General features: G+C 36.5%; 1 protein-coding gene across 8 annotated transcripts in view; it reads right to left on the bottom strand.

Annotated features, from left to right (window-relative positions):
* BCAS3 (BCAS3 microtubule associated cell migration factor) overlaps positions 1–27,658 on the bottom strand; it is a 451,757-nt gene that overhangs the window by 249,402 nt on the left and 174,697 nt on the right. For all 8 annotated transcript variants that reach the window (XM_067538144.1, XM_067538140.1, XM_067538137.1 and 5 more), the window contains 3 exons: positions 21,282–21,406; positions 20,430–20,595; positions 19,112–19,212 (listed from right to left, as the gene is read on the bottom strand). In XM_067538144.1, the coding sequence (XP_067394245.1) occupies positions 19,112–19,212; positions 20,430–20,595; positions 21,282–21,406 (392 nt within the window). The remainder of the gene's footprint in view (positions 1–19,111; positions 19,213–20,429; positions 20,596–21,281; positions 21,407–27,658) is intronic.

The raw sequence follows: 27,658 nt of genomic DNA, 5'->3' as shown, positions 1-27,658 counted from the left end.
TGCCTTGAGCAGGCCAGGGACTATACTATGACTCAGAGTCACAATATGGTCCCTGGTTTTCTCCTTGTTCCAGGAGTAAGTAATCCGTACCCATCCTATACCTGGTGTAGATTACTTCCTACTTTATCCTGACCAGTACAGCTCAGCTCACCCATTTCCCATCCATCTGAGCAGAAGGAGAGCGAGAGGCCCCATGTAGGCTGCTCTCCCCCAATATTGTGACCACAAGATGTATAGTTCATTCAGGACAGGAATAGGGCATCTTCCCCAGAGACCCTTATTCTGCTGCACAGGTGCTTAACACAAACAACTGTTGCCCTAAGGTAACTTTAAAAAATCCTCCATATTTACTGTCTCTCTTAGATATTCCCTACAAGAGACACAGAGTTAAGGTTACTGCAGATACTGAGTTAATATTATTTTAAGGCACAATGGGGAAGAGGACATTATAAATTCTATCATTTGTACATGCAACTGCTAGTGCAGGAAAAATATCCAGCTAATGTGAGTCCAAATTAACTTCAAACCACAAACCTGAGGAAAAAAGCCACATAAAAGCCTTCCTATTACTTCAGTTGCACACAAACAATTTTAAATTTTAAATGAATTACAACAGACTCTAAATGAGTTACAACAGATTTTAAAATCTGGCTAAGACTTGAAAAATTTACTCATAACTAATCTACAAAGGCAAATATTTACCCAAATTTTATTGAGAACAATCAGAGATGTGTGCACAATGGCCCTTTGATCTGGATACCACCATCTGATTTCAAAGTGTTTTCTTTGCACTTTCAGATATAATTAGAATAGACAGAGGTAGGAAGAGAGATGAACAAATCACAAACTCAACTGATTCTCCTACTTTTTTTTTTTATGATTAAACTACACATTTCAGGTGATCTACATCACTATATTACAGTTGATGAATAGAAATCAAGATCCAATATACCAGTTCTTGTATAGGTCTCCTTGATGCAACTTTTCATTGAATTCAACAGGCTAGATTTTTCAGATCTTACAGAAATTCTCTGACCCGTACTGGGGAGGTTTATGTATTATGCTCACTGGAGCAATGCAAATTTGTCAAGTAGTTGAATACTAATGGCTCTTTATCAATCTTCGTAGCACAATTATGGTGAATGCATATTCCTAAATTCTTTCTTCCATCACACAGCTGTGATTGTTGGCTCACTGGCTGATACATACAATGAAGCAAAGATTGGATTTTCCCTTTTTGGAAAAACTCTCTTTGAAATCGTAAATAGCGGTGTACTCTGTATGTTAGTTGACTAAATTTCCCTGAAACAGAACAAAAGCGCTATTCTTAGTTTCATCCAGTAAACTTGTCTAAAAAGGCATTTCAAGCAATCTCCTTTCTTTTTCTTGATGGAAAACTCCTTCCCACTTGCAAACACACAAACAAAACATTTTCCATGTTATGACTGATCCTCTGATTGTTATGTGAACAAAGATAATAGGGTTATGTAAAGAAATTCTGTAACCCTGGAGTTTGGCAACACAATTTCATTGTGCCACATTCTTTGGCTTCCAAAGGTATGTATGTATCATTTTTTATACAGCAGTGAAAGTTAACTAGGTGCTTTACAGACATAAAAGACTTCATCCCTATACCACACAGTTTATAATCTAACCGGAATATCTAAGTAGGAGATGAAGTTCTCAAGAGCTTTGATGATTATTTATATATATATTTTAATGGCTCTTTAAATTCCATTGGTCTGGTAGACTGCAGCCATGTCTACCTTTTTTTTTTTTTTTTTTTTTTTTTTTTTTTTTTAAATGCTAAAAATAATCTGTAATCAGGCTTCAATGTTTCTCTCAGTTCTGTTGCAAGACAGGTAATTTTCATTGTGCTTGACTCTACCTTCTTTTTCTAAATTCTTGCAAAAAGAGGTGAAACACTTTCTCGGCATAGCTAGAATGTACAGTACCACTTACAATGTGTTAATGTTGCATTGGTGTGGAAATAAACTTTGTTACTTAGGGTGTGCAAGCAGACTATCAGATCTCTACCAATGAGCAATAAATACATTCTTTCACATATTAAAAATAATTTCAGCTACAAAAACCTACTGTGAAATCCATCTGATGGCCATCTTTAAAGAATTACGGAAGAGGTAACTATTTCTATAATTCACTGACTTCAAAAGTATGTTTGACATTATTGTCGGGAAAATTATGTTAACCATGGATTAGTGTTACAATCAAAGTATGTAGTGAGAAGTCAAAAGGCTTAATAGTACATTTTCAAAGCGGTGCGCAGGGATTTAGCCGTTTGACTCCCATTAACGTCAATAGGAGTCGCGCGGCTAAATCCCTATACACAGCTTTGAAAACTGACCCCTCAGTGTTGATGGACCCCTCTCTAAGAAGTTCCAGATGACCATGTAAGAACAGCAAAGAAATGTTTCAGCATGTGCCCTAGTTCATTATTGTTGTTTGTACACATCTGAAAGATTTTAATTCTTATACACAGTGCTGTTTCCAGCATTTAGCATTTGAAAAGGGGATTGGGAAGGGGAAATATTTACCAAGCTGATGTGGCCATGTATATGACCATGCACGTATACACTGCTCCAATAACTCTTATGCACTTTGACAATTTAACTTGAATTTGTTGAATTTAGTGCAATTTTTGTTCACTTTTGCTAAACAATTACATAAATGTTGATCAAGGCTAAACACATTCCATATTCTGCCTTTGTAGAGCTGCACTTCCATGTGAGACGACTTCTATAAAGTGACACCTGCCCTATTTCTACTTATCCTATTCAGACCCTTACTCAGCAAAGGAACAGAATTTCCTTCCCTTTACCACTTAACTTTGCTCTCATCAGTAAAAGTGAAAAGCAGATTTGTGATGGGCTAGTCTGCCCCTTAAGGGCAGTGATGCCTAGTGGTCGACCCACCCACTATGACTGAACAGAGGCATGCCAAGGTGAGCTCCAAGCCATCACAAGGTTAGAGTGTGATGGAAATTAAATTTCCCTCACACAAAACACAAACTAACATTTCCAGTTAAACTTTTTTATGAAAGGAGAGGTGATTTAGATTACCATGCAAACAGTTACATCTGGACAAGAAAGCACTAGTCTTTATGCCTTCATGGTTAATGAAGCAAACATGAAAATCCTAACTTTTTTAAAATGACTGTGTATCAAACTTTATTCCACATTTTTTGTGATTAACAGCTTGGTGAATTCTGGATACTCATCAAAAGTCTACATAACTTACTTGTTCAACAACCCAGGGTTGGCTGTGTCTTGTCAGTACAAAACAATTAAAGTAAAAGAATAATCAGGTAAATGAGGAAGAAATAAAATGTGTTTTGAGAATTTTACTACATTAGTTAAACACACAGTTTACACAATTTTTTTAAAAAGTGTCAAACAGTTTGTAATGAATCCAGGATTTATAAGAGAGTGAAATACCAAATAAAATTCTAATTTGTTAAAATGGTATAGCAAATCCCATTTACCATCTCCCATCACTTCGAAGAGGAAATGAAAAGGCAGAAGTCTCAATTCATTTTGTTTTTTACATTAAGAAACAATTATCAGGGCACACTTCTCTCTCATCAGCACTACAGATATCTAGGGAATACTTTGCACATATTAACACTACTGGGAGTATTGCACATGGGATAAAAATGGAACAACCAAGAGATATCTACAGCGTGGATTAGAAAGGAGAATTTTGCTTTACAATACAATAAACTATACAAATAAACACAATTAAATAATTCCCAATGGCTTGTGAATCAAATAAGTTCAGAGTGAAGAGAACTTCAAGATGCAAATTGCTGTTCAAAGCAGGTAAAGGAAAAGTGAGTGACCTCTCCCCACTATCCTGAAGCCCCCTGTTACAGTGACAATGTTAACTACTGCAGATTAGGTTTGTTAGCTGTGGAAGAGCAAGTCAAGTGTTATACGGCTCTCTTGTCTTATAATCACTACTCTTTGCTGTTGGTACTGGCTCCGAGACACCCATAAAAGGCATGATGATGATAAAGTGAAATGAAGAGGAGAGAAACATGATCATGACTAATGCTTACATACCACTATGATAAAAATAAATGTTGTGGCAGAGATAAACTGTAGATAGAAGCCAGGAAACAATAATAAAGTATTATACCTGTGAGCAGAGGCTCTTCTTTAATCTGACTGTTTAGCAGGAGGCTAGGTTATAGTCATGAAAATGCTCAGTATTGTTAGTAACTATTACAGAAGATCTGAAACAAACCAAAGCCAAACCGGCTATCAATTTTCTGAGGAGCTGTGTGTTTGGGTTCTGCTTAATCTGGAAATTTAAGAAATCTAGTTCTAAAAACAAAAACCTCTGAAAAAATCCATTATTGTTTTAAAAATAAGTGTAAACAAATTTCCAAAAATTAGATAGCTTTTGAAATCACTTTAATTTTGGTCAAATATTTATTTTTTTAAAAGAAAGGCAATCATATATTTATTTCCACTATTATTATTAATGTCATTTGTATTATAGTAGCAACAGGATATGCCATTCAGAATCAGAACCCTCACTGTGCTAGGTTACAAAACACACCCTCTTTAGATTTCAGGGGAAATTATCAAACTAATTCCACAATAACTAGGATTTTTAGACTGCTTCTAAATAATTCAGAATCTTACAGGGCTAAAGGACTAGCCTTTGGAAAGAAGCTTTACTTTAAGCTGGCTTGTAGCTACAGTGAGTCATCTTGAAAAGTATGTTGCGTTGCTTAATTATGCTGCAGAAATGAAGCATAATTTTAAGAAAAGAATACAACACTAGCTAAAGGCAATGTTGCTCAGCAAACACAAACATAACATCAAAGAGAGAATCTAGAACATATGAATATTTAATTTTCCACTTTGACTATAAAGGTTAAGTACATATCTAGCTGGGTAAGTACATATCATCCAAACTGTTGACTGGTTTTGCAAAATGTCAAAACACTGATGTAATGTGATTCCCTACTTTCAAACAGCTTACTGGGGCAACTACCAAAGAATTAGCTATGACACCCTAGCTGCTGCTTCTCGTGTCCTTCCTCCATAATCAAAGATTTTTCCAGTTTTGAGCACATGATATGGCCCATATATGGTTAAATATGATATGGTTCTGTTCGCCTGGAGAGATCTTCCATGGTGCATGATTCTTCGAGGAGCCGGCAGACCAACAGAAGTTCCATGGTCTGTGTTTCCCGACAGTCACGAATGTCTGGGTTATTGGAATCGCCCCAATCCTACATATTGACTTTTGACCTGGCAACTCTTGTTCAGAGGCGATTTAAACATCTCCACATTGACCAATCATTCTCTGTGGGAAGGTGTTCAGGACTGTTAATGTGTATTTTGACACCTCATTGAGTATTTTGAGTGGTGTGCATCACATTTCCAGTTATGTAGTCTCTGGAGATTTTTAAAGCAGTTCCGTTGCAGGTAGGAAGCTTTTCCACAATTTCAGGTGGTTAACTACTGCAATGTGGCTATGTAGCAGATGTTTGGTATCTCTCACCTGTCATAATCATTCCATTTTGCTTGTGACTGCTCTCCTAATATCTGGTGGAGTGATTCCACAAGCCCATAAAGGCTATTCATGTTTGTTGGTTTGAGACATGCTGTGATGTAGCAGCAGCTGTCATTCAGCACAGGGTCCAGCTTCTTTGTTGTTTGCTGGGGTCATTCTATTTCATAATCCCATGAGTGGCTGGCTAGATGCACTCACTCACTGAGTTAGGGGCATCTTGCTTGCAAGAGGCTGTGAATGGGCTGCAGAGCAAGCGCAAGACAGGCTCCAAGAGTGAGGAATTGGGGTGACACAGCAATACATCAGTCCAGATTGCGAAGGGGAATGTCACACCGAGTACCGTCTTCTATTGCACAATATGCACTAATTTCCCATGTGGAATTCCCATGGTCATCAGTGAAATGTGTGAAAGGAATGTAAAATAGGCAATAAAATTCTGAAAGTTGCTCAGAGAAAAGAATTTTGTCATTGGTGTTTTACTTGCATTTAAGGGAATAGGAAGTGTAAATGTGATACCATAGAGACTTCAGACTACCTATGTAGATTGTGTTATCACTTAGTTTAACCAAACAGTTAAATATGGCTAACACTATCCTTTTAGAGACAGTACTTAGTAAACACTTAGCAAGTCAGATTTGAGATCCCTGGATGAAAGGCACTGTAAGTGAAATTTAAGATATACACAACCATTGGTCCTCAGGTGACCAAGGATACACTATACTGGCGAAAGCCAATGCCAGCTGTAAATCTGGGTCCAAATGTTTATAAGGTCTGTTTTACAGAGTTTACAAACCTAATTCTCAGTAGCTTCAGGCAAACATTAAACACAAATTACTTTACAGAAATAATAAAAATCAATCCAATATTGAATAGCAGGAGGTCAAAGAATTTGGGTAGAGTCACCTGGCTTAAGCCTTTGAATTCGAGAGTAAGGTCATATAAATTAAACAGTATCCCATGATGAACAATTAATAAAACAGTACCAGCTTCAGTGGTTCCATTCACCCATCTGCCTACCTATGGAATAAATACATTTTCAGAAGTGGTTGTCATGGGATAAGTAAACACTGCATCATTTCTTTTAACACAATAGAAATGGTCTTTTGATTATTCAAAAGTCAATTGGTAAGAACTGCCTCCAAAGCCTCCTATTAGAGGTTTAATAGCAAAGAGGTACAAGTACACTTACCAGCAACACTACAATCAAGTAGAGATTTTTGCTTTAACAAAATCTATATTTATATGATTACATTTCCTATGGTTGAGGGCAGCTGTAATTAATGGATTTCCCTCCTTCCCCTAATGCAGCCATTTGTCAATTTAAACACAGAACATCCAATCAATTTTGATGTATTTAGTAAGCAATTTGTCAAAGAGTGCTGCAGACCAGTTAATATATTAATTCTTGTCATAGGCGTGCTTCTGACAACTGCAGGGTCTCTCCATAAAATTGTTCTTGATGAGCCTAAACTGTTGCCCCAAACTTGAAGCTGTCCCTTACCCTGGTAGTAAGAGAGAGGCAACTTTATGTATGGTCTAAGTTTGCTTCAATTTGAATACATTCATTTTAGTCTATTTTTGTTCTGATTTAGAGTAAATTTTTTTCTTAAATGTGTAAGCTCCAGATGTGTCAAACATCTGGAGGTACTTTTATCCCATCCTTCCACAATAACAGGTAACTAGATTGAAATAAAAGAGATTTTAGTTTCAGCTTTCGTAAGATTTACTGCAAACTTATCAATGGAGTGGATACAATATTGTATTAAAATACGTTTTTAAGGAGGAAATTGCTGGTCGTTGGGGAATTTCATAAATTGCCTACATTAAAAGAACCCCAACAAGAATCATTATAATGTTTGATTTACACAGCATAATCAAAAAATTAATTATACTTAGCAGTTATATATGTTCAACATACTTTATACTTTGCATCCCTTGTGAGATGGGTACAGTAAATATCATCCCATTTTACAGAACTCAGGCAGACAGGGGAAGCAATTTGCCCAAAGTCAAACAGTGAGTCGTGGCAGAACTGGGAATAGAATTCTGGGATTAAATCTTATCCCCACTGAAGTCAATGGGAGTTTTGCCATTGACATAACTGAGCCAGGATTTCATCCTGGAGTTTTAGACTCCCACCCACATATCATGCCTCCTCTTGTAAGAAAAGACTAAGACTTTCTCTGAAGCTACAAATGCACATCATGCTATCAGTTATCAGTACAAACTACTGTACCTGCCTAGTAGTAAGAACATTTCAGATACCTTCTACTTTTATATGGGTCTGTCAAACAGAAAATAAATTCCCCACAAAGTAATTGCTGGATCACAGATGGATAATACAGTGGAATCCCCCTTATATTGCAATCACTTTCTTCCTCACCTCTCAAAGCTTCTTCTCTACTAGTAGAAGTTCACAGTAACTACAAATGCAATTTTCACGCTGTGTCTTCTGAAGGAAATGGGGAGTTGAATTCTACTTCAGTTCTAAATGCAGCTTCCAGGTTAATTTTAATAGAATTTTCTCATCAAACAAAAAGCACAATAAACTATATAAAATCAGGATTAAAAACATTCTGCATTTTGAATACTTCTCTAAGGTATCTATTCTGTCTTAATCTGAATCCTTCCTCTGCCATCAAACATCGATATAGCATGAACAAGGCTCTGTCAACTCTGTCGGTCATGGGATGCTCTTTATATGTCTTCTGTGTTCATAAATCCCATGGGTTTAATACAGGTGGTTTTCAACCATTTTTCATTTGCAGACCCCAATTTTCAAATGGAGGTGCAAATGGAAATCTTAGACATAGTCTGTGAACTCCCTGGGTTGAAAACCACTGGTTTATTCCGCAGGCCCTGGACAACTCTCTCATTTACACATTCTCTTATATGATACATATCAATAAAACAAGTTTCTGGTCACTTTGGCTCGCTCAATGACCTAGAAATCACTGTCCACAGTATCATCTCTAGTGCTGTTAGATTCATACATAAAATTGCTCTAAAGTCTTCTGGTCAAGAACAAAAATTACCAAAAACTGATTTAAGTATGATTTAGCATTGAAGAAAATTCACACTTTTATTCTTCTTTCATATGGATGGTGTAGAGCAGCAATTACAATTTCACCTGAAGTTGATCAAGCCAGATGGCTACATCATGAGTAGCAGAATTTATTGCAGTGATGCCTCTTTATAAATTGGGCAATAGGTGGTGATGTGTTTCATGGTCTGTTGTGGGCAGCCACACTTGTGCACCAGGATATCCTTGATTTTCCATTTGTGCATTAAACATCCACCATATCTGCCATGGTTGGTTCAGATTTGGTTCAGAGTTGATGACGATGTCCGTTGGAGATCAAACCCAGGAACCTTCTATGTGGGATCCAACACATCATAGCCTAACTGCATGAGGCCAAGCGGATATTCCCAGACTGGTTTGCGGGACTTAACTCATTGGGGATGGGGGCACATTGTTGAGGTCTTGGTGGATAGGAAGGCATCTGTTTTCTTGGATTTACTGAACTTCGTGCAGTGTTGCAGCAGTTCGGCATCTTGGCAGGGGAATGATGCTAGACAGAATAGGTGGCCATGGCATTGGAGTCGACTTAAGGGTTCCAGTGATGCACTGCCTCGTATTCAGCTGGGATATGATGGGTTTCACTCCGAGATATGATGGAGTGTAATCATGTACATTTTTACCATAGAAAGGTGGTCTCAGTGTGCTTTTGGCAATCCTATTATCTAGGTGGAATGCATTTACTATTGTTCTTCCAGGATTTGGTTTGAGCCTCCATTTCCTGAAGTATTGTTCCATAATTCGGATGTTCTCGGTTAATGCTTCCTCAATGTCATGGAAGTTTGGTTCTTGGATTGTCATAGCAAGATCATCTGCATAGCCAAATTTTCATGATTTAGTTGGAGGTATGTCACTTATGTAAATATTTAAAGAGGATTGGTGCAAGTACAGAGCCTTGTGGTAGCTCATTTTTTATGGTACAGGGTGAGCTGGTCTCATTACCCAGGTACCCCTGAAGGTGTCTATTACTCAGCAGGCAAAGTGTTTGATAGCAAGATATAATTTTTGCAAGTTTCAGAATCAGGCCCTTAATTCATACAGTGTTATACGCAGATGACAGGTTGACAAATGCTGCACCATTCTTTAGTTTTTTCTGATAGCTAGCCTCCATGTGAGTTGTGAGTGCCAGAACTTGGTAGCACCAGCTATGTTTTGGCAGGAAGCCTGTTCAATAGGGATAGTTGGCACAGTAAAAGGGTGTATTCTTTTGAGGATAATACAGTCAAGAAGTTTATAGGTCATGCATAGTAGAGAAATCGGCCTATAGTTTCCTGGTTCATCAGTGGGCTTCCCAGGCTTTGGACTGGCAATTACCACTGCCTTATGCCATATTACAGAGATCCATACTGTCCTCAAGGTAACAGAGTACAACGTTGCTAGCCACTGGAGTCCTTTGGGGCTGAGATGGTGGAGAATGGTGGAGAAATTCTGGTGGAATACCATCAGGGCCTGCAGAATTCCCTTTTTTCATCATGGTAAGTCTTTCTTCTACTTCCTCAACACTGACAAGGAAGGTTCTCCTCAGGGAATTGATGCAAGTATCCAGTAGAGTTATTGATACGGTTCTCTTCTTGTGCGTTTATCAAGTGATCCTTTTGTGTTTTTCACCAGTCTGGAAGCTACTGAGTTTGGCCAGATTTTTGGTGGTTGATACTCTGTGGGATTAGCGGCCCCAAAGCATCGCAGTAGTGTCCAGGCTCGATAGCTTGAATGTGTAAAATCAAGGTTTTGTACGCAGTCAAGCCAGCACTGGCATCATGTTGTGTCAAGGGAATGTAGCAGGGCTTTTGCGGTGTAAGAGCTCCTGGTCTGGTTGTATTGCCAGAGCAACACCTGCATCTCTCTCGTCCAGTAGGGACTGTGCTTTTTCTGAAAGCCTCAGGGAATGTTCTTTCCTGCTAATTTGAGGAGCCCTATGAACTGTTGGTAGCATTGTAAGTCTTGTGCAGATATCCAGTCCATGAGATCTTCGCCATCGGTTTCATTTGTTTTATAGCCCCATATAGTATAGTGACTATTAAAATCACCTGCATAGATGCATGGAATAGGGGTGCTACATAACGCTGGTTTTGGCCATCTTGAACTAGGGGCTTTATAGACATTGGTGATGTAGCGCTCCCTTACTTTGATGGTTGCAGTAAATATGGTCTCCTCTTCGGCTCCTGGAATAACATTAAAATCTGTGATGGTGTCCTTGATGTATATTGCCAAGCCATATTTTAGATGATAGTGCCTGGTCATTAGGTTGTATCTGTAGATACAGGCATAATGCTTAGCTTGTTGGTCGTTCCTAACATGGGTCTCTTGCAACATATGGATGTCGATGCTAAGAGTCTTCAGCAGGTTTCCAAAATACTTACATTTTGCCCATGAGAGTACTTTGACATTAAGTTGCAGGATTTTTGTTCCAGGGCCTACACGGCACTTTGTGTGGCCCTGAGGAAGAATGTTAGGATTTGTTACGTTGCTGCTCTGAAGACCAGGAGATTGCTGAGCGATGTTCGGTTGCCAAGTTGATGGCATTCATTGTGAATTCTCACTTAACAGAGTGGGCCGCGTGAAGACTGCCATTTTCTACCCACTAAATGTACACACTAAATAACACATAATGGCTTTGATTATAGGGGTAGACCAGGGCTATGATTATGATTATTGCAGCAGGTGACTGTTGCCTGAAGATGTATAAGTAGTTCAACACGTATCTTAGTTTTATTTTTCATATGTATTAACAGTAAAATCACCTAGGACAATGAATCAATGTTTTAATATAAATGGGACTAAATAAATAAATAGCGCAGCACTTTTATTTTTTTATGACAATCCATCATGATGGCAAAATTAGAAAATAGCCATTTATCTGTAGGTGGCTTCAAAAGGTATGTCCCTCAGCAACTAGCTAGCTGAAAAGAAACATGAATATTAGTACTGGTAATTTGTCCTACTTTTGTTAGGTTCCCCTATCAGAGGTGATCTAGGCCCAGGAACTGCATGAACAGATTACCAAAACACTATTGTATTCGCCCCACAGAGTAATACTATCAGTAGCATATACAGTCACTGAAAAGGTGAAGGACCGGGGAACAGGAGATGAAGGCTTCTGTCTGTAGTCAGGCTTAGATATTTCCACAGTCATTTAATTTAATTCAATGTATGAGTACCCATATGCATGCAGGTATAAAATGCAAGAAGAAGGAGGTTAGTTGAGCATATCCCTTCACCCTCGTCACAAAAGAGAAAAATTGCTCAAATATGTAAGACTTCACCCACCAGTATCTGAATAAAATTATTCATTAGAAAGAAACCTGCTATAGTTTCATGATTACAACTAATTAATCGTCACAGACAGTTTGCCTCAGCAGCTCACACTTATTAGCCACATCTTAATTCCTAAGTACTAGTTATGGGAAGTTAGCAGTATTTAGAGAATAAAAAAGGATGAATCTTGGCAACTCTACAGAAAATCAGGTTCTTTACTGGGTAACCGCCTCGAGTCGTGGACTGTGTCTTCCTATGTATTTGTATAATGCCTATCGTTTGTGTAGCACAACAGGGTCCCGAACCTGATTGGTGCCACTGGGTGCTACAGGAAATACATTATTAATACTATTACTATTATTATTATATTATAATAATATATTATAATATAATATAATATATAGTATAGTATATATAGTATATTATAATATAATAGCCTATTATAATAGTATTTCCTATCCCTATTAATAAATAATAGTAATAATAATAATAATAAAATAATAAAAAACCAATACCAGATAATGTTAAACACATCACGCATACAATACATAAGAAGAACAAAACATAACCGAATGTCCTTGTTTTGCTGAGATTGGTTTTGAAAGGTGAGGAAGGGGAGGTCAAAGCAGAATGAAGTGGGCATATTGGGGGCAGCAATGGAAGTAAAAAGAGCATGTGTTGCGACCAGCAAGCCTATAAACCAAAGTTTCAAATGTCTGATATTGAAGTCCTTAAGATCATGATAGGTCTAAACCCTGTGCAGGGTGAACCCTAAGAAAATGACATCTGAAATGAAATCTGCTCCCTGAGAATACTAAGGAGATTCTTGGTTCTCTGACATTTCCACTTTGACCAAATGTGTAAGAAGCCTGAAGCAGTTATCAGCAGGATACTGATGTTTCCTGTAGGTCACCAGGTTCTGAATTGAAAATGCAGGTCACTTAGGAGTCATGAACTTGTAGAGAGGTCCAGATCCCTCCTCATCCAGTTTCCCCATTTGTCTACAACAGTTAATGCTGTAATAAAAGGAACACTGACTATTCGAGAGCTCAGGTAGAAGTGCATTGCATGGTCGGGATCAAGGTTTTTGCAGCAGATGTCACAGATGACCTCAAAGCAATGAAACAGCTGTGCAAACTCACTTACAACTACCCTTGGGATAAAGGTCGTGGACACTTGTTCAACAAAGTGTTTCTTCAAACAATGGATCCTTTTAACTGTGAATATAACTTTATAGAACTGTGAAAATAACTTTAACATCTTTTTTAAAATATAGGTAAAAGCTGAACTATAAATAACTAAATCCAGTATTTTAAAAACATTCTCTTGTCATACAGTAGCCAAGATCTTATTGGTCTACTTTGAACTTTCCAAAGATTAAAGAATAAGATTTTGCTGTTCTGCTTTAGCATCAAACTGCATATTTACAAAAACCTGCAAAATATACCCTTCAACCAGACTACCAGACGTTTCATTGTTCTATCCGTCTGCTGATAGAGGTACCCTGTGTTAGAAAAGCACACTGAGTAATTTTCAATGACCCAGGGGGCAAAGGTCACTTATTATAAATGGATAATGAGACCTAATGCAATGTTCTGAGTGTGGACAAAGAAAGGGTCTATCCATAGCCCCTTGTGACTTGGTCATTCAGGCTTTTATTTCCCCTGCACACTTAATGGAGCCAAACAATTGGCAGAAATGCTATACAGAAGACTGAAACCGAGAGAAACTGCTGAATTCTAACTCTGATGGACAGATACAAATAGTGACCCTGAAACGGCGCCAGAATTCCTTTTACCACTAACATGGCAGACAGCTGTAGCATTCACCCTAAATTCCCATTTAGCCATTTGCTGGCAATTAAACTTACTGACGGAAGTGATAGCACATCAAACTACAGCTAATGTCAACCCATTACATTACTGCAGGTAAGCAGAGCCAGATAATTCCATTTTATCATATATTTCCTAGGAAAAAAGCAAATAGGTATTTCTTTTTCTTGTGAATCCTGTTTTGTTTAATGGAGCCTACTTGCTCAGGACTTTAAAGTTAAAATCAGAGCATAAAAAAACTGGAAAGCAAATATATCAAACAAAAATCAGAACAGGAGTTGCCATACAGTACCTTCTTTGTTAATGTTATTTTTTACTGTCAATTTTCTAGATATGTCTACAATATTATGATTTTCTTTTCCCCTCTAAACTCCTATATTAGATCTGTCATCTTACACTGTTCACTCTTACCTTAATTAAAACTTGATTTAAAAAAAATCAAAGTAATTCAAACAATGCAAATGAATTTTAAATACTCATTTAGCTAACATTTTTGGATTAACAAAATGAGTGCTATAAAATAACAGATAATGCATACAAAGACTAAGTTATTAGGAAGGTATCTCAAAAGAGTAAAATACACTCAATGTGAAATTTTATTTTACATTTCTTTCTTTAAAAGGCTCTCAGTACAGGCAACAATTTGAGTTGTGTAGCTTTTTAAGCATTTATTAAAGTAGACAATGTGGCCACATTCATCCCTGATTTCAAGGTCAGGGATGAATCTAGCTCCCAGACACATATAACACTAAAAGGTTTTATTTTCACCACATTTATATGACACATTACTCCTAATTTCATCAGAAAGTGAAAAAGTACATAAATATAACTGTTCCATGTAAAGTTATCTAAATTCAGAAATCAGCCTGCTATATTTCTGGATGTATAAACCTGTATGCAATATAAAAATGTCCATATGCCTGTAAGTATGCAGTGCCAACACTTTTACTCAGTGAGAATGAAAGAGGCATCTACAAATGAACAGAAAATGTTGAAAAAGGGCAGGTCTGGCTCAGACAGGCAAACTGCATAAAATTCACAAACATAACTGGAGTGAGCAAGTTAAAGTTTCTATTGGCCAGATTTTCAAAAGTTCTCAGCACCCAACAGCTCCCATCTTTCTCCAATTTTTAAATAATTGCACAACACATTAACCGTGAAGCATTATAGAACAATATCTATACATAAAAATGAACTATACATATGGTATGCTTTTATTTTACGAAAGATGCATGTATATTCGTGGTCTGGTGCTTTTTCCCTTATACAGAAATATTCATCATTAACAGCACAACAAAATATGTATTCCAGGAAAGAGGCAAAATATGGGACAGCATCCCACGTCCTGCTCATAAGGATGGGGAAGAGATGAGACTGTCTTCCAAATCCTAATTCCATCAAAACAACTGCAGTGTTTTAATGACTACCTACGTTACTTCTTTGGGGCACTGACATTTATTTTTCTTCACTTCAGCAGATGAAACCCTAGTGTATTATTTTTTGGTCCTTTTACTAAGAGATGTTCAATGACAACACAAGGAGAGGATGCATAAGCAGTAGATTTCAGGGTATCAAAACCGGAACAAACCATCAGCAGCATAAGCATACTGTGCATAAGATATTATCTTACCCTATGTTATGAAACTAATCGGTACTCTGCACTATCAGCCTTTGGAGGCTATGGACAAAAAGTACACAGGCCACGTAGAGCTAGGAACCCAACTCCATATTTAGTTACCCAAATACGTGGCCTGATTTTCATGGGTGATGAATAGCCAGAGCTCTTGTTGATTTCAGATGGAGCTGTGGGTACTTGGCACCGATGAATATTTATTTGGGTGCTTAAATATGGACCATGGACCTTCGTGCCAAACTCTAAACACCTACATTTAAAATGGTTGACCTATCTAAGTTTAATATCACAAATAGTGCATAGCCAACATGCACCCTCACAGGAATCCCTCAAACTCAAACAAATCAGAAGCCAAGTGCTTTTATTTGAAAACAACACATTGCCAAATGCCAGCAAGATGCTTGCTTGTGTATTACAAAAGTTATTGTGGCTGAGAGACAGAGATGATTAATGCATTTATTTTTGTGCAGTTTTGACCTATTTCTCTGTTTTTCTTTTCTTTCTTAAATCACTGTATATGTTGTGCTTCATCTAAAGGAGTTGCATTCCCACAATGATAAACATGAACAACGTCTTCCAAAAGCAATGCTGTCCAAAGAAAGGTGATCAAATCTAACTACCTGAGTAGCAATCTGTAGAACTAGACTGAAATTTGTTATTGATAAGTTGTTCATAGGGCCTGGGGCAATAAATCAATTTTGTCCAGAACTTCTTATTCCAAACTAAACTTGTTAAAATTAACCATTTCTCCTTGAGTCCATAAAATAGACAATCAAGACTCTCTGTTCTTACAAACCTCAAATTCATGTTCTGTGTTCATTAGCATTTTTTCTCTACTATGAAATCATTTTCAATGTAATTTCTCTGGATGCTGAAAAGGTTTTATATTGTTTTCTGCTCTTGCAAAACGAGTACTAATTTACAACTTGATCATCTTTTCCATAGCAACCTTCACCAGATTATTCCACAGATGTCTGTTGAAAATAGACTGTACACTACAGTGGGTCTGCTATCAAAATACTGAATTGGATTAATCCATCTAGCGTACTGCCTGTGCTGTAAAAATATTAGATTATACTCCGTATTTTTTCAGTTTTCACACATAAATTAGACACAGAATTTAACAATACAATCTCTATACTTCTCTAGTGACTTTCATGTAGTGGAATTCCAAACCGACCTATTAAAAAAAGGCCTATACATAAGTAATTCTGCCTTAATTAAGGTGAAATTCAGCCTATAGAGAGCAAGCACAAAACCTGTGCGCTATGTAAATCCCACGTAAACCCTATTCTGAGGGTTCAACTAGGACTTTAGCTTGTGCTGACCTGCCACAAAAAGGAAAATTGACAGTATATAAAAAGGCTCTATAACTGTGAGAAAGAGAAGTGCAAAGTTAATGTCTGTGTTTATCAGCCACTAAAGTATACACAAAAGTGACTCTTATGAAGGTTTATCTGTATAACAAATGTAAAACCTTGTTTATCAGTCTGCGTCATATTTATTTTGTTAATGGATTATGTGGTAGCTCTATATCCTCCTCTCCCACTCTCCTTCCCAGGACGGGCAATTTCTTTACTATTTCCACTTACCTCACTGTTTTCTTTCTGTAATTATAATCTCCCAAGTGCCTTCACTATCTATGTCACTCAATTCACATATCGAAATAAAACAAATGAAAATTCCACAATCATAATTCTAGACTGGCTTTTAAGACTGGACATTCGGAAAACACATCCTTTATGGGTGAACAACATTTTGAACTATGAGCGCTAAAACATATTCATCTTAAATATGAAAGGCTTTTGCATCTAGAAAATACAGTATAAAGTATAACATAAGAAGTATGCAGAATTAAAACAAAAAATTATTATGCTGTCTGAATATTCTCCCAACCAGAGTGATATATATATATATTATAAAAATATCCTCTAACCTTGTAGGCCTCTCCAAAATTCTGAGTTCCAGAAAGCATGCAACAGATGGACAGGTAGAGGTAATATCCCTAACTTGGCACCAGTGTTGCGTTTACCAGTCATGTTTCAGACTTAAAATCTTTTGACCCAGATGTCCACTTTTTACATTTTTTATTGCTTGAACCATTTAATATGCTGGCATTGTCTGCACTGTCAATTAAGCAGAGGGTCTAGTTTCCCCATGAGCATCTTTGCCTATGCAAAGAGTTGCTTCTTCATAAAACTTCAAGATGGTTATTATATAATTTCTATCTCAGTTACCCAATTGAGAAAAAAATAGAGACTCACTATTTTCCCATAATAATCTCCCCGTTTTGTATTATACTAAGGAAAAGAAAACGTATGTAACGTTACTAAACATACAGTGCAATATATATATTTGCTCCCTGTGATGAGGTCATAGATCTCACACAGTTTGTAGCAGGTGGCCAAAAATCTCTGGAAATGCTGCCAAGATTCTAGAGGGAAGCAGCCACTTAAGATTTGGGCTACAAATAGTTGAGCAATCAGGAATTCCAGGGGAGTGGGAAGAAGTTGACAAGCTTAGTTGTCACAAGCACCCGATTGATGAGGGAAAATAAATATGAGAAAGAGAAGGAAAGAGATTGCAGCAGCCTGAAAATCTTAGGAGACCACATGGGTATTTCTCTCCAGCTTGCTCTCATCTCTGGGCTGTATGAAGCTCTCTCAATGTTGGATTCTGGTCTACATGAAACCCTACATAATATTCTATCACTATGAGTACATTCGGTTGTATGAAACCTCTTCTGGTGATCCCCTATTGAAATAAACATCCTTGCAAACTCCTTCCACAGAACTGCTTCCTTCAGTCCTAAACTACCACAACTCATGTCTAGATGTCACCCATTTCACCCTTAAATTGTGTTTTTTTCAATATCATAGCTTTGGATCACATGATTTTAACATACTTTTAACATCTATATCTCCATACTTTAAAAAAAATCTGAATATTATTTTTAGTTCACACTACAAGCTTTCTAATTGTGAATTCCGATCTGCAGGAGAATCTATTATCTGGCACACGAAAATTTAGCTTATATGTACACCCAATACAAAGTACACCCAGGCAAACTCAGTCTTCATATATAGAGTAACTTATGACTGGCTTATATGGAGAGAAGCTTGATGAGAAAAATGTTAATTTAAATTTAAAAATGTGTTTGTGTGTTTTGTTTTAAGGTACAAAATGCAAAGCCATTGGGTTGCATCAGTGATTGGTCTGCATAAATATATATATATTTTAATTCTACAATTACAAATAATTTTTTTTTTTAAATCCATTGTTCTTTTCTGGCCTCTTTTATAAAACTTGAGGATTGCACAGATTACATATACATTTTTATTTAAAAAACTGTCTCATGAACCTCAGCTTTTTATGACATATTTTCAACCTGTAGCAATTTTTTATGGTTGAGATATAAATGTCTATCTTTAATTAGAATAGGAGCTTGTAATGGAAATCTTGAGACATTTGACACACACTTAACTACGTAAGTTTCAGCACGATGCTACACTTCTAAAATTGCATTTGGTTGAATTTTTCATATTAAGAGGTCTCTAAATCATCATTCATTCCACTTCCATTATGCCTTGTAGAATAAAAATTCCCCAGTCACTAGTATTTGCACACTGGAGTTTTTAAAAAGTCTCGCTGATAACAATGCTATCTTGTCTCAAGAATGTAAGTTAAGAAACTGTTTTAGAAAGTCACCATTTCACATTAAACTTGCACATACAAAAAGACAAGAAGTGCTAAGCTACTTACAGCCAGCAAGCAGATACTGATAATACTGTACTGCATCTGCAGCTAGGAGCAATGGATGGTTTGCATTAAATGGTGGTTGCAGTTCATTCCACTGAGGAGTTCTGAGGACACAACACAAGAATATTAATATTTCAGCTAATACAGAGAATGTAAATCAGTGTCTGTGTCATCACAAGCTTGTACAATGTTTATAATTATTTAAATTAGCTTGTTCAAGCACTGAAATACACAGCAGTCAGTAGAAAAGTGTGACCAATTCACATTATTGCTGACAGTACTATATACTGAACACAAAAAGGGATCAAGACAGTTTAGAATATGTTGATGAATGAATGTTAGAACAATATTAAACAGTGCTAGCATGACATAGCGTTAACACACAACAGAACCTGGGGAACATTTGTGTTTTCTTACTCAATTGTTTCCACTGTTCTGTAAAGGAAATCAAGAGCTACAAAACTGTGAAAACAGAGCTGTGTAACGTTATGAACTATTGATCCAATTAGAATTTGCAATTCCATTCCAACCTGCTCATTTCAACAAGAATGGTCTTGTTGTAATTTTAATTAGGGTTGGCCACTCCTAAATAGCTTGGTAAATCAAGTATTGATCAGTCCAGTCCAGGAATGAGTAACCCTAAAGAATATTGGAGCCTACAAAAATCAATGGAAAAATATTTTAAAATGTCGAAAGCACTGACAATATTTTCTCATCAATTCCTGTTCGTTTTATTCCACGAGTCAGGACTAATTTCTTCAACTATATTTGATAAGACTCTACATTCAGCTACTTACAGGAAGTCTTGCCTAGCTTCTTGCTGTATGTTGCAGACTCCAATAATACATCTTAGTGCAGAACCTCAGGACTATATTTACACTGCTAGAATAATTAACTGTTTCTAGTCTTAGTAATAAAAAGAAGCTAAATTATATTTGATTATTTTAAATGAAATGTATGAATCAATATGCATTGATTTCTACACCACTTAGCAGCTAACTCTAAACTTGTGAATAATCTCTACGTGTCTAGAGGGGTGGTAGAATTTCATACTTTATTACAAATATAGGACTGAATTTTGATCTGATTGGAGTCATATAAGGTTTTGCTACTGACTTCCAAAAGATCTGGATGTGGTCCTTAACAAGGGTTCAATCCTGCTCGGTGTGCTGGATGGTGCTGAGCACCCTCAATTCCCACTGAAGTCAATTTGCACTAAGGTCATTCACTGATTTCCTAAAACAGGCTCAGCACCTTACAGGATCAGGTTCCATGAGTAGAGTAAGGACAAAGAGAAGAGCAATGCAAAGGGATGAGCTACCTAACCAATTTCCAGCTGGCTCTCGGACAGGTCACCATTTCCAAAGGAGTGTCATCACTGATCTTCGGAGCAGTGCTGAGTGGGCGTGGTTCCAATACGTGTTCTACCAGGGTACCATAACAACTGATAATATACAGTGATTCCACCACAAACTGTTTTGATTGATCTATGGGCAAGAAAACATTTGTTATTATAACAGAATAGCAGAAGCAGAAAATATCTACAATAACAGTGGCTTTCCTAAACGCTTAACATTGATTTGCCCCTTTTTATAAATGTTTGTGATTGACCATATCAATGAACATCATGAGGGGAGATGCTGGAGAGGTATGGGGAAGTAAATCACAGATCATGCTTATTTCTTCCCTGATATTCACAAAGGCCCAATCATATATTCACTGACTGAATCCAAGGAATAAGGTGTGTTTGGGTAGTCATATATTACCAAATCTATGTTTATGCACCTACTTCTGATAGGCATTTCACCCTAGAAATATGGAGCAACTTCCAAGATGGCTGCAGGGCCGCTCCTGAGTAGTGCACCAGAAGCATCTCTGAATAGAACGGGATTGCAAGTGACTTTGTGTCATCACTATATTATAATAAGTCATTGACTCATTTTGCAATTTTAATTTTCTTGTAAATTGGTCCTGTATTCTAATGGCACTCTTGATGCCCTCAATTCCCAATGACTTCCAGAAGTTTGACAGACACCGTATACAGTTGCAAAAATCATTCATAAATAAAAAGAACAGACCCACAATATTTGGTCATGAGCAGTTTTAAAATGAGATAAACTAAAACCAAGATAAATACAAAAGATCAAACCTAATTATTTTCTAACACACAAACCTTTTTCTCTTTTTAGACCTGGGTTGTTTGCAAACCAGGATCTTGACAATCCGAAGACTGCAGCAACACAAAACTCTCCTCCCACAGATTTACTAGGTGAAATCTGTGGAGCTGGTTTGGTTTTGCTTAAAATAAAAACAAAGTAAAATTAACACACAGTAATTCTCAAAGTTAAATTTACTACTGATCCAAGAGGTCCCTCAACTCAACTTTCATTCTAAATCCTGAGGCCCTGATTTTCAAAAATACTGAGCACTTCCAGCTCCCATTAGCTTCAACTGGAATCATGACTGCTCATCGTTTCTGAAAATCAGGCCCCAAGTGTTCCTTATCTTCTGAACTTTAAGAACAGGACTGTCTAATAATGCAGAATTGGTTAAGTTGTTTGAAAGACTCAGTAATGTACATCTGCAATCATCAGGAACAACTTCCAGATTGAATGCAAACATTTTTACACATCTTATTATTGAGTCTCTGGGGAAAGAAAGTCTAGATTCTGGGTCAATCATTATAGTTGGTTGCCATTTTCTTGCATTTTTAAAGAGGAGACACTTACAAACAACCCTAACATGTTCTGCAGTGCAGAGTTATGATCTATGTTTGGTTTCAATTCCATTGCGGGGAAAATGGGATGTGGGGAGGGAGGCAAAAGGAAGGAACATGCAGAGGATACAAGGCAATGGAGACAACATGTATAACAATAATGCAATGTAAAAATCACTATTGCACAGAATGAAATTAAGAAATGCTGTCCTCTGGGACACCACAGAGTGCATGTAGCAGATCCAATGGTATGTAATTATGTTCAGTGATGATACCATTCAATGTTTTATTTTTCTTCTTTTGTCCTTTAAAAAAATGTGCTTTTATCATTTTGCCTGGGTGAAATGATCAAAGGCCAATCTAAACCAGGAATCTGGAGATTAATTAAAACACCAACAGTGAAGGATTATATTCTAGTTTACATGCATTCAGAATAATTTTCGGAGCAATATTCATTTCCTCAGTTAATTTAACCACAAAACAAAAGGGCTGCCTGAGATGCTATTTTCCCTTTACCACAGTCCCAGCCTCTCTTCTCCCTCATCTGCCTGTTTCATCGCTCTCTTCTGTTTCTCTAATACTCCTTTGTACTGCAACCTTCTCCCCTTTGCTTATTTTCTTTGCTTGCTTTTTTGCTCCACAATACACCATCCTCCCTGTGAGATGTGATTTTGTTATCATACTCCTTGTTCTCATTCCTCTGAACGATGTGATCTTCAACCCCGTAAGTATATGTGAGACAATATTTTTATTGCACTATTATGGGCTCAAGTAACAGAAAACCAACAACTGACAATAAACAACTCTAATCTGGTGCACAATTATAAAGGTACTTTCTTCATTCATAGTCAGTCAGCATTTTTTTTATTACTAACCATTTGTAAATTGGCAATGTGGCTCAGCAGAAATGAACCAGCAGTGATCAGCAAGGATATTTCAACAGAAGCAAATTTTTTAATTAACATAATTAAAAAATCAAGTTACCATAAGAAAAACCTAATCTAACATGCAGGATTCTTTGAGTTGGGCTTCAAACAGTCCTCTGCCCTTGCATGCCTAGGCTCTAACCTCCCAAAAGTATTCTCATCCTCCTGTATCTCCAGCAGTCTTGTTTAAAGCTTGATCCTGCTCCTGTTGGCAAAACGCTTGGTGACGTCAACAGAGAAGGATCAAGCCCTTCCTCAATGCACAATGAAGGGAAGAGAAGCTGGAATATGATGGGAATGAAGTAATGTCCCTGGAACATTTCATGCCTTTATTTTCAAACATTTAACATTCAGCTAGAGAGGGCAGGGAAGGAGTGCCTTCAACAAGAATTCATCCAAGGAGCAAATGTTTTTTCTAGAATGTATTGGGGAAAATTGGCTTTGTCATTTTTAAGATTGAGAGAAGAGATTAACACCTTGCAATTATACTGCATTTTCAACCAAAGACATCATTGGGCTTCACAGATAATAGTAATACAGCATCCCAGCACCCCCAGGAGACTGTATGATGCCTGTTTTACAGATGGGTCAACTGAGGCACACAGAGGTTAAGCTGCTTGCTGCAGGTCACACACACACGCACACGCACACGCAGCAAGTCTATGGTCACATAGGAGAATATTTTGTTTAAAAAAACCTCTCAAAAGGAACTTCATTATATCGACTTAGGGCCTGTGCCAAAGCCACAGAAGTCAATAGAAAAACTCCCATGGACTTCTGTGGGCTTCTGATCAGGCCCCTAGCTCTCCTGCATATGTAAGAGCCCAGAATGCCCCAAAAAAGCAATTATAATTTATTATATCAATAACCCAATACTGAACTACCACAAAGCATTTGATATATCTGACTGCTACACCTCTCATTAGTCTACTGGGTCAAAAATCAGTGTTCTAAAAGTTTCCAGCTACAGATTATAAACTGCCTTTTTCCAAAGGAACTACAGCAATTTATACTAAAATATTAGACTTGGCATTGAAATATTAAAATGTTTGCTAGATTTTTATTATACTTTTTTTTTAAATAGCTTCTGCTGTAAAAGCAGGATTCTCTATCATTTCTATAACAATGTAGCAATAACTACTTCCTAGTTTTTTAACTTCCAATCAAAAAGCATCATTAGATTATTAACACACAATTAGTGTCTCCTGAAGAAATGGAAGTGGAAGCTTAAATGTACATATGAATATTGTTATTTACTGAAATACACCTCTATCAATAAATTACTGTATTTAATATAGAAACAAGAGATTCTGATATGAAGTATCTTTCAGGTAATTGGTTGCATATGAAGCAAAAACTGAGTAGAAGAACCATCCAGATGTATTAATTTCTTCCTGTCAACACTTTTGCAGATAATTGTGAATATTTTCATAGTACAATCTAAGAATAACAAAAATATTTTTGGGGGAACGTATACATCAAAATAAAGGGAAAGAGAAAAATATACTCTGGGGTCAATTCTGCTCTCAGTTTCACTGGTGTAAATCTGGAGTGACTTAATAGACTTCAATAGAGTTTTTTTGAATTTACAGCAATGTAACTGGTCTTCTAATCATAAAAAATGAAAACCTTTATAGGGGCTTTTTCCACCCCAACTGCCAAAGACTTATGTTTATCTAAATACAAATATAAACACTTTTAAAGGAAATTGTATAAACTACATTATATTTATACCATAACTTTACAACATACATCTTTCAAGGCATGCATTTAAGTGCTGGTTTTCAGTGCCAAAACATTTTCTGTTCAAGATGATGTTTTGTAGACAGAAAGTGTAGACCTTATAAAACATGATTACTCATGTGGTTAAACTTAGTCCTGTTAAAAAAAATTGTGTATCATATTTGGTTTAGACATATTTCTGAAAAAATTATAATGATGTCAACAAATCCATACTGGAAAGTTTTATAACACAGGAATCTTTAATGTTACTCCCTTCCCCCCCGTCTTAATTTACCATAGAGTTTTCATTAATACATTCCAGCTCAAACTACTTTCCCTTAAAGGACTTGTAGAGTCCGATGGTTTTCAAAACATATATGTGGTAAAACTGTTGGAGAAATACATTTTCATGTAACTGTGATTTTAATATCTTCTTGGAAGCTATAAATCCTAATTAATATGTGTATGTGATCAACTTTTCAAGCTTCATAAATGATAACAAAACAATAATGGTGAAGGTAAGTGGTGACTAACTTGTTTCTACTGTGAACTCCTGCTCTTTACTCCCCCTTAACCTGTCGACACCTCATAAATTTATTTTGAGTACTGAAATCATAAGCCAATTGGCCTCACTTTAAAAAAAAAAATTAAATGCATATTTGAAGCATAGATACTTTCAACACATTAAATCATAATTTTTATTAAAAGGGATATAATGCAACAAGATAAAGCTAAAAAAAGAATCAATCAGTTTATAAAACAAGATAGGAAACTAATGGGTATAAAGTATACATTGTCCTTATTTTTAATGCGTCACCTTGATGGATGATTGCACTATATTTAACAGATACCAAAAAGATCAAAGATCCTATTTTTTTAGGTATGGGTCTTTCCAAACTACTGTACATGGACCAGCAAGGCAAAAAGTCACAGCTGATAACAATGGGACTCATAGCCCCCTCATGTGGGGCAATTTGCAGGAAAGTACAAAAAAGTAGAAGAAATCTAAGACACTCTCTCTCACGGAGACTTCTTCCTAATTATTTCATTAGTGGTGCTGGGAAGTATTCATCCCTCCACCTAATGAACAGTCTGTAGGACCAACACATAAACCCTAACAGATCCCTGGGATCTACAAGAGATCAGGACCATCTACCTCCATCCACATTGGTCCTGGACACCCAGTACCACTTCATTATTCTCTGACTCCACCAGAGCCACTCTGACAGCCAGCAGCAGGGTTGGGTGAGGTCCTATAGAAATGGAAATTTTCACCTTGAGCGCTGCTGCAAGTAAGAGTAGAGGAAGGGAGGTGGGGATCAGGAAGATAATACATGTCATTCGGCCCCCACCTCTCACCACACAAATCCCCCCATGGGGTATGGCCTCAGGGTCTGGAGGAAGACACTGCCTTTATACATGGGACCGAGATCTATGTGGATAGGATCCCCTCTGCATGTGGATCTCAGGAGCACAATTTAGTGCTACAATAAAAAAAACATTTAGCTCTATAGCTTTAACTCTAATGCGAGTTGTGTCTGAATTAATAGTGCAAGATAGGGTCCTATATAGCACATCTTCAAGTACTCTACAGGCAGTGGGCCTGCTTCTACTCCAGCAGCAAATCTCCCATTAAAAGCCAAATTCGTCCTACAGAGAAGCAAAGAAAGACCAGCGATTATTTAGTGAGACAGTGACCAAGGTGGCACAGAACACAGGAATTCTTGTCCCCAGTCCAATGCTCTAACCACTAGGAAATAATAACTTAAATGATTACTTATTACACGTTGTAGAAAAATAAGATTAAAAAAATGTTCATGGGTTCGCCAGATAAAATGATAAAAAGAATTAAGCACCCTACTTTTTGAGTAGCATCAAAGCTGCACAATAAATATTTAATTTTCCCTTAAATTTAGGTCCTAATTCAGGGAACCAGTTCAGCAAACACTTAATTCTATCACTATTCAGGACAGCACTTAAATCCTACTGACTTCAATTTAAAGTTAAACACACGCTAAAATGCTGTCCTCAAACAGTAACCCTTTCCTGAATCTGCATGTTCCTGAATGACAACATATAACTTATTTAAACGCATGTAAGTTTTGTACATGTCCTGGGAAAAATGAGAAGAACATCTGCTACTCAAAAGGACTAAATAAATAAATAAATAAAAATGCAAGCAGTTGATAAACAAGAGAAAAGCACCATTTCCTCAGATCTTACAAAAAGACTGAGAAATAACATGTAGATTTTTTCATGCCTACAGTATAACAGGAAAAATGATTATTTTAGAAATTGAAGATAATTAATCGCTGATTGTTGTAACAAATACAAAATCCTTAGACTTAACTTCTACAAATGTCTTTTTTATTGCATCACTGTAAAATGTTTATAAAAGGATCATAGCAGTGATATCAATTTAAACTTTTTGAATTCCTATTTTGCTTTGCTGAGTGAGATTTAAAATGGATTAAAAGTATTAAAAATGTTTTTTATCTAAGCATACAATTATACAGTACTAAATGACAGGCATTTCTCAAAAAGCTATATTTGTTTGAAAAATAAATTTTACCTTCTTAAATATGAGTCTTAAAATTGTGGTTTCATAAGTGAAATAGTTACATGAAATTCTTTTAAAACTCATTTTTAAAAAGCAAAAGATGTTAAGATATTATTCATACTGCATTACCTGACTTCTTTTTGGGCTCCAATCTATGAGATTAAAATCTACTAATTAGGTAAAAAATATAAATTACATCCATATGATATGATAGAACTGATCTGCAAATTACACTATATTTGGGTTAATTAGTTCCATTCTATATAGTATCTATTTAGTCTTATGTTACCAAAGAATAAATTTTCATGTTTGTTGCATTCACAAAGACACCAACTGATAATTATCTGTAACCTACTAACTGGTGAACAACTGAAGCCTCTAAAACATTAACGCATTTCAATTTTGAAGAAAAAAGATGTCTACAATAAATCAGTAAACCAAATGGTAAATAATGTCTTTCAATGCTGCATGAAATTTACAGTTACTTTTGCAAGAACACTCAAAAATTTTATTTTTCTCAAGAATAACCGTGGTGCTTTTAAATGATAAATGTTGTCAAAAAAATTAATTGTAATGTTTTGCCTAAAAACAAGTAAATGAAGACATTCTCCCAATTTCCGTGCCAT

Source organism: Emydura macquarii, unplaced genomic scaffold (assembly GCF_026122565.2).
Source record: "Emydura macquarii macquarii isolate MOO-44397 ecotype Brisbane River unplaced genomic scaffold, CSIRO-AGI_Emac_v2 contig_450, whole genome shotgun sequence".
NCBI lineage: Eukaryota > Metazoa > Chordata > Testudines > Chelidae > Emydura > Emydura macquarii.
This window is presented reverse-complemented; position numbering and strand designations above follow the sequence as displayed.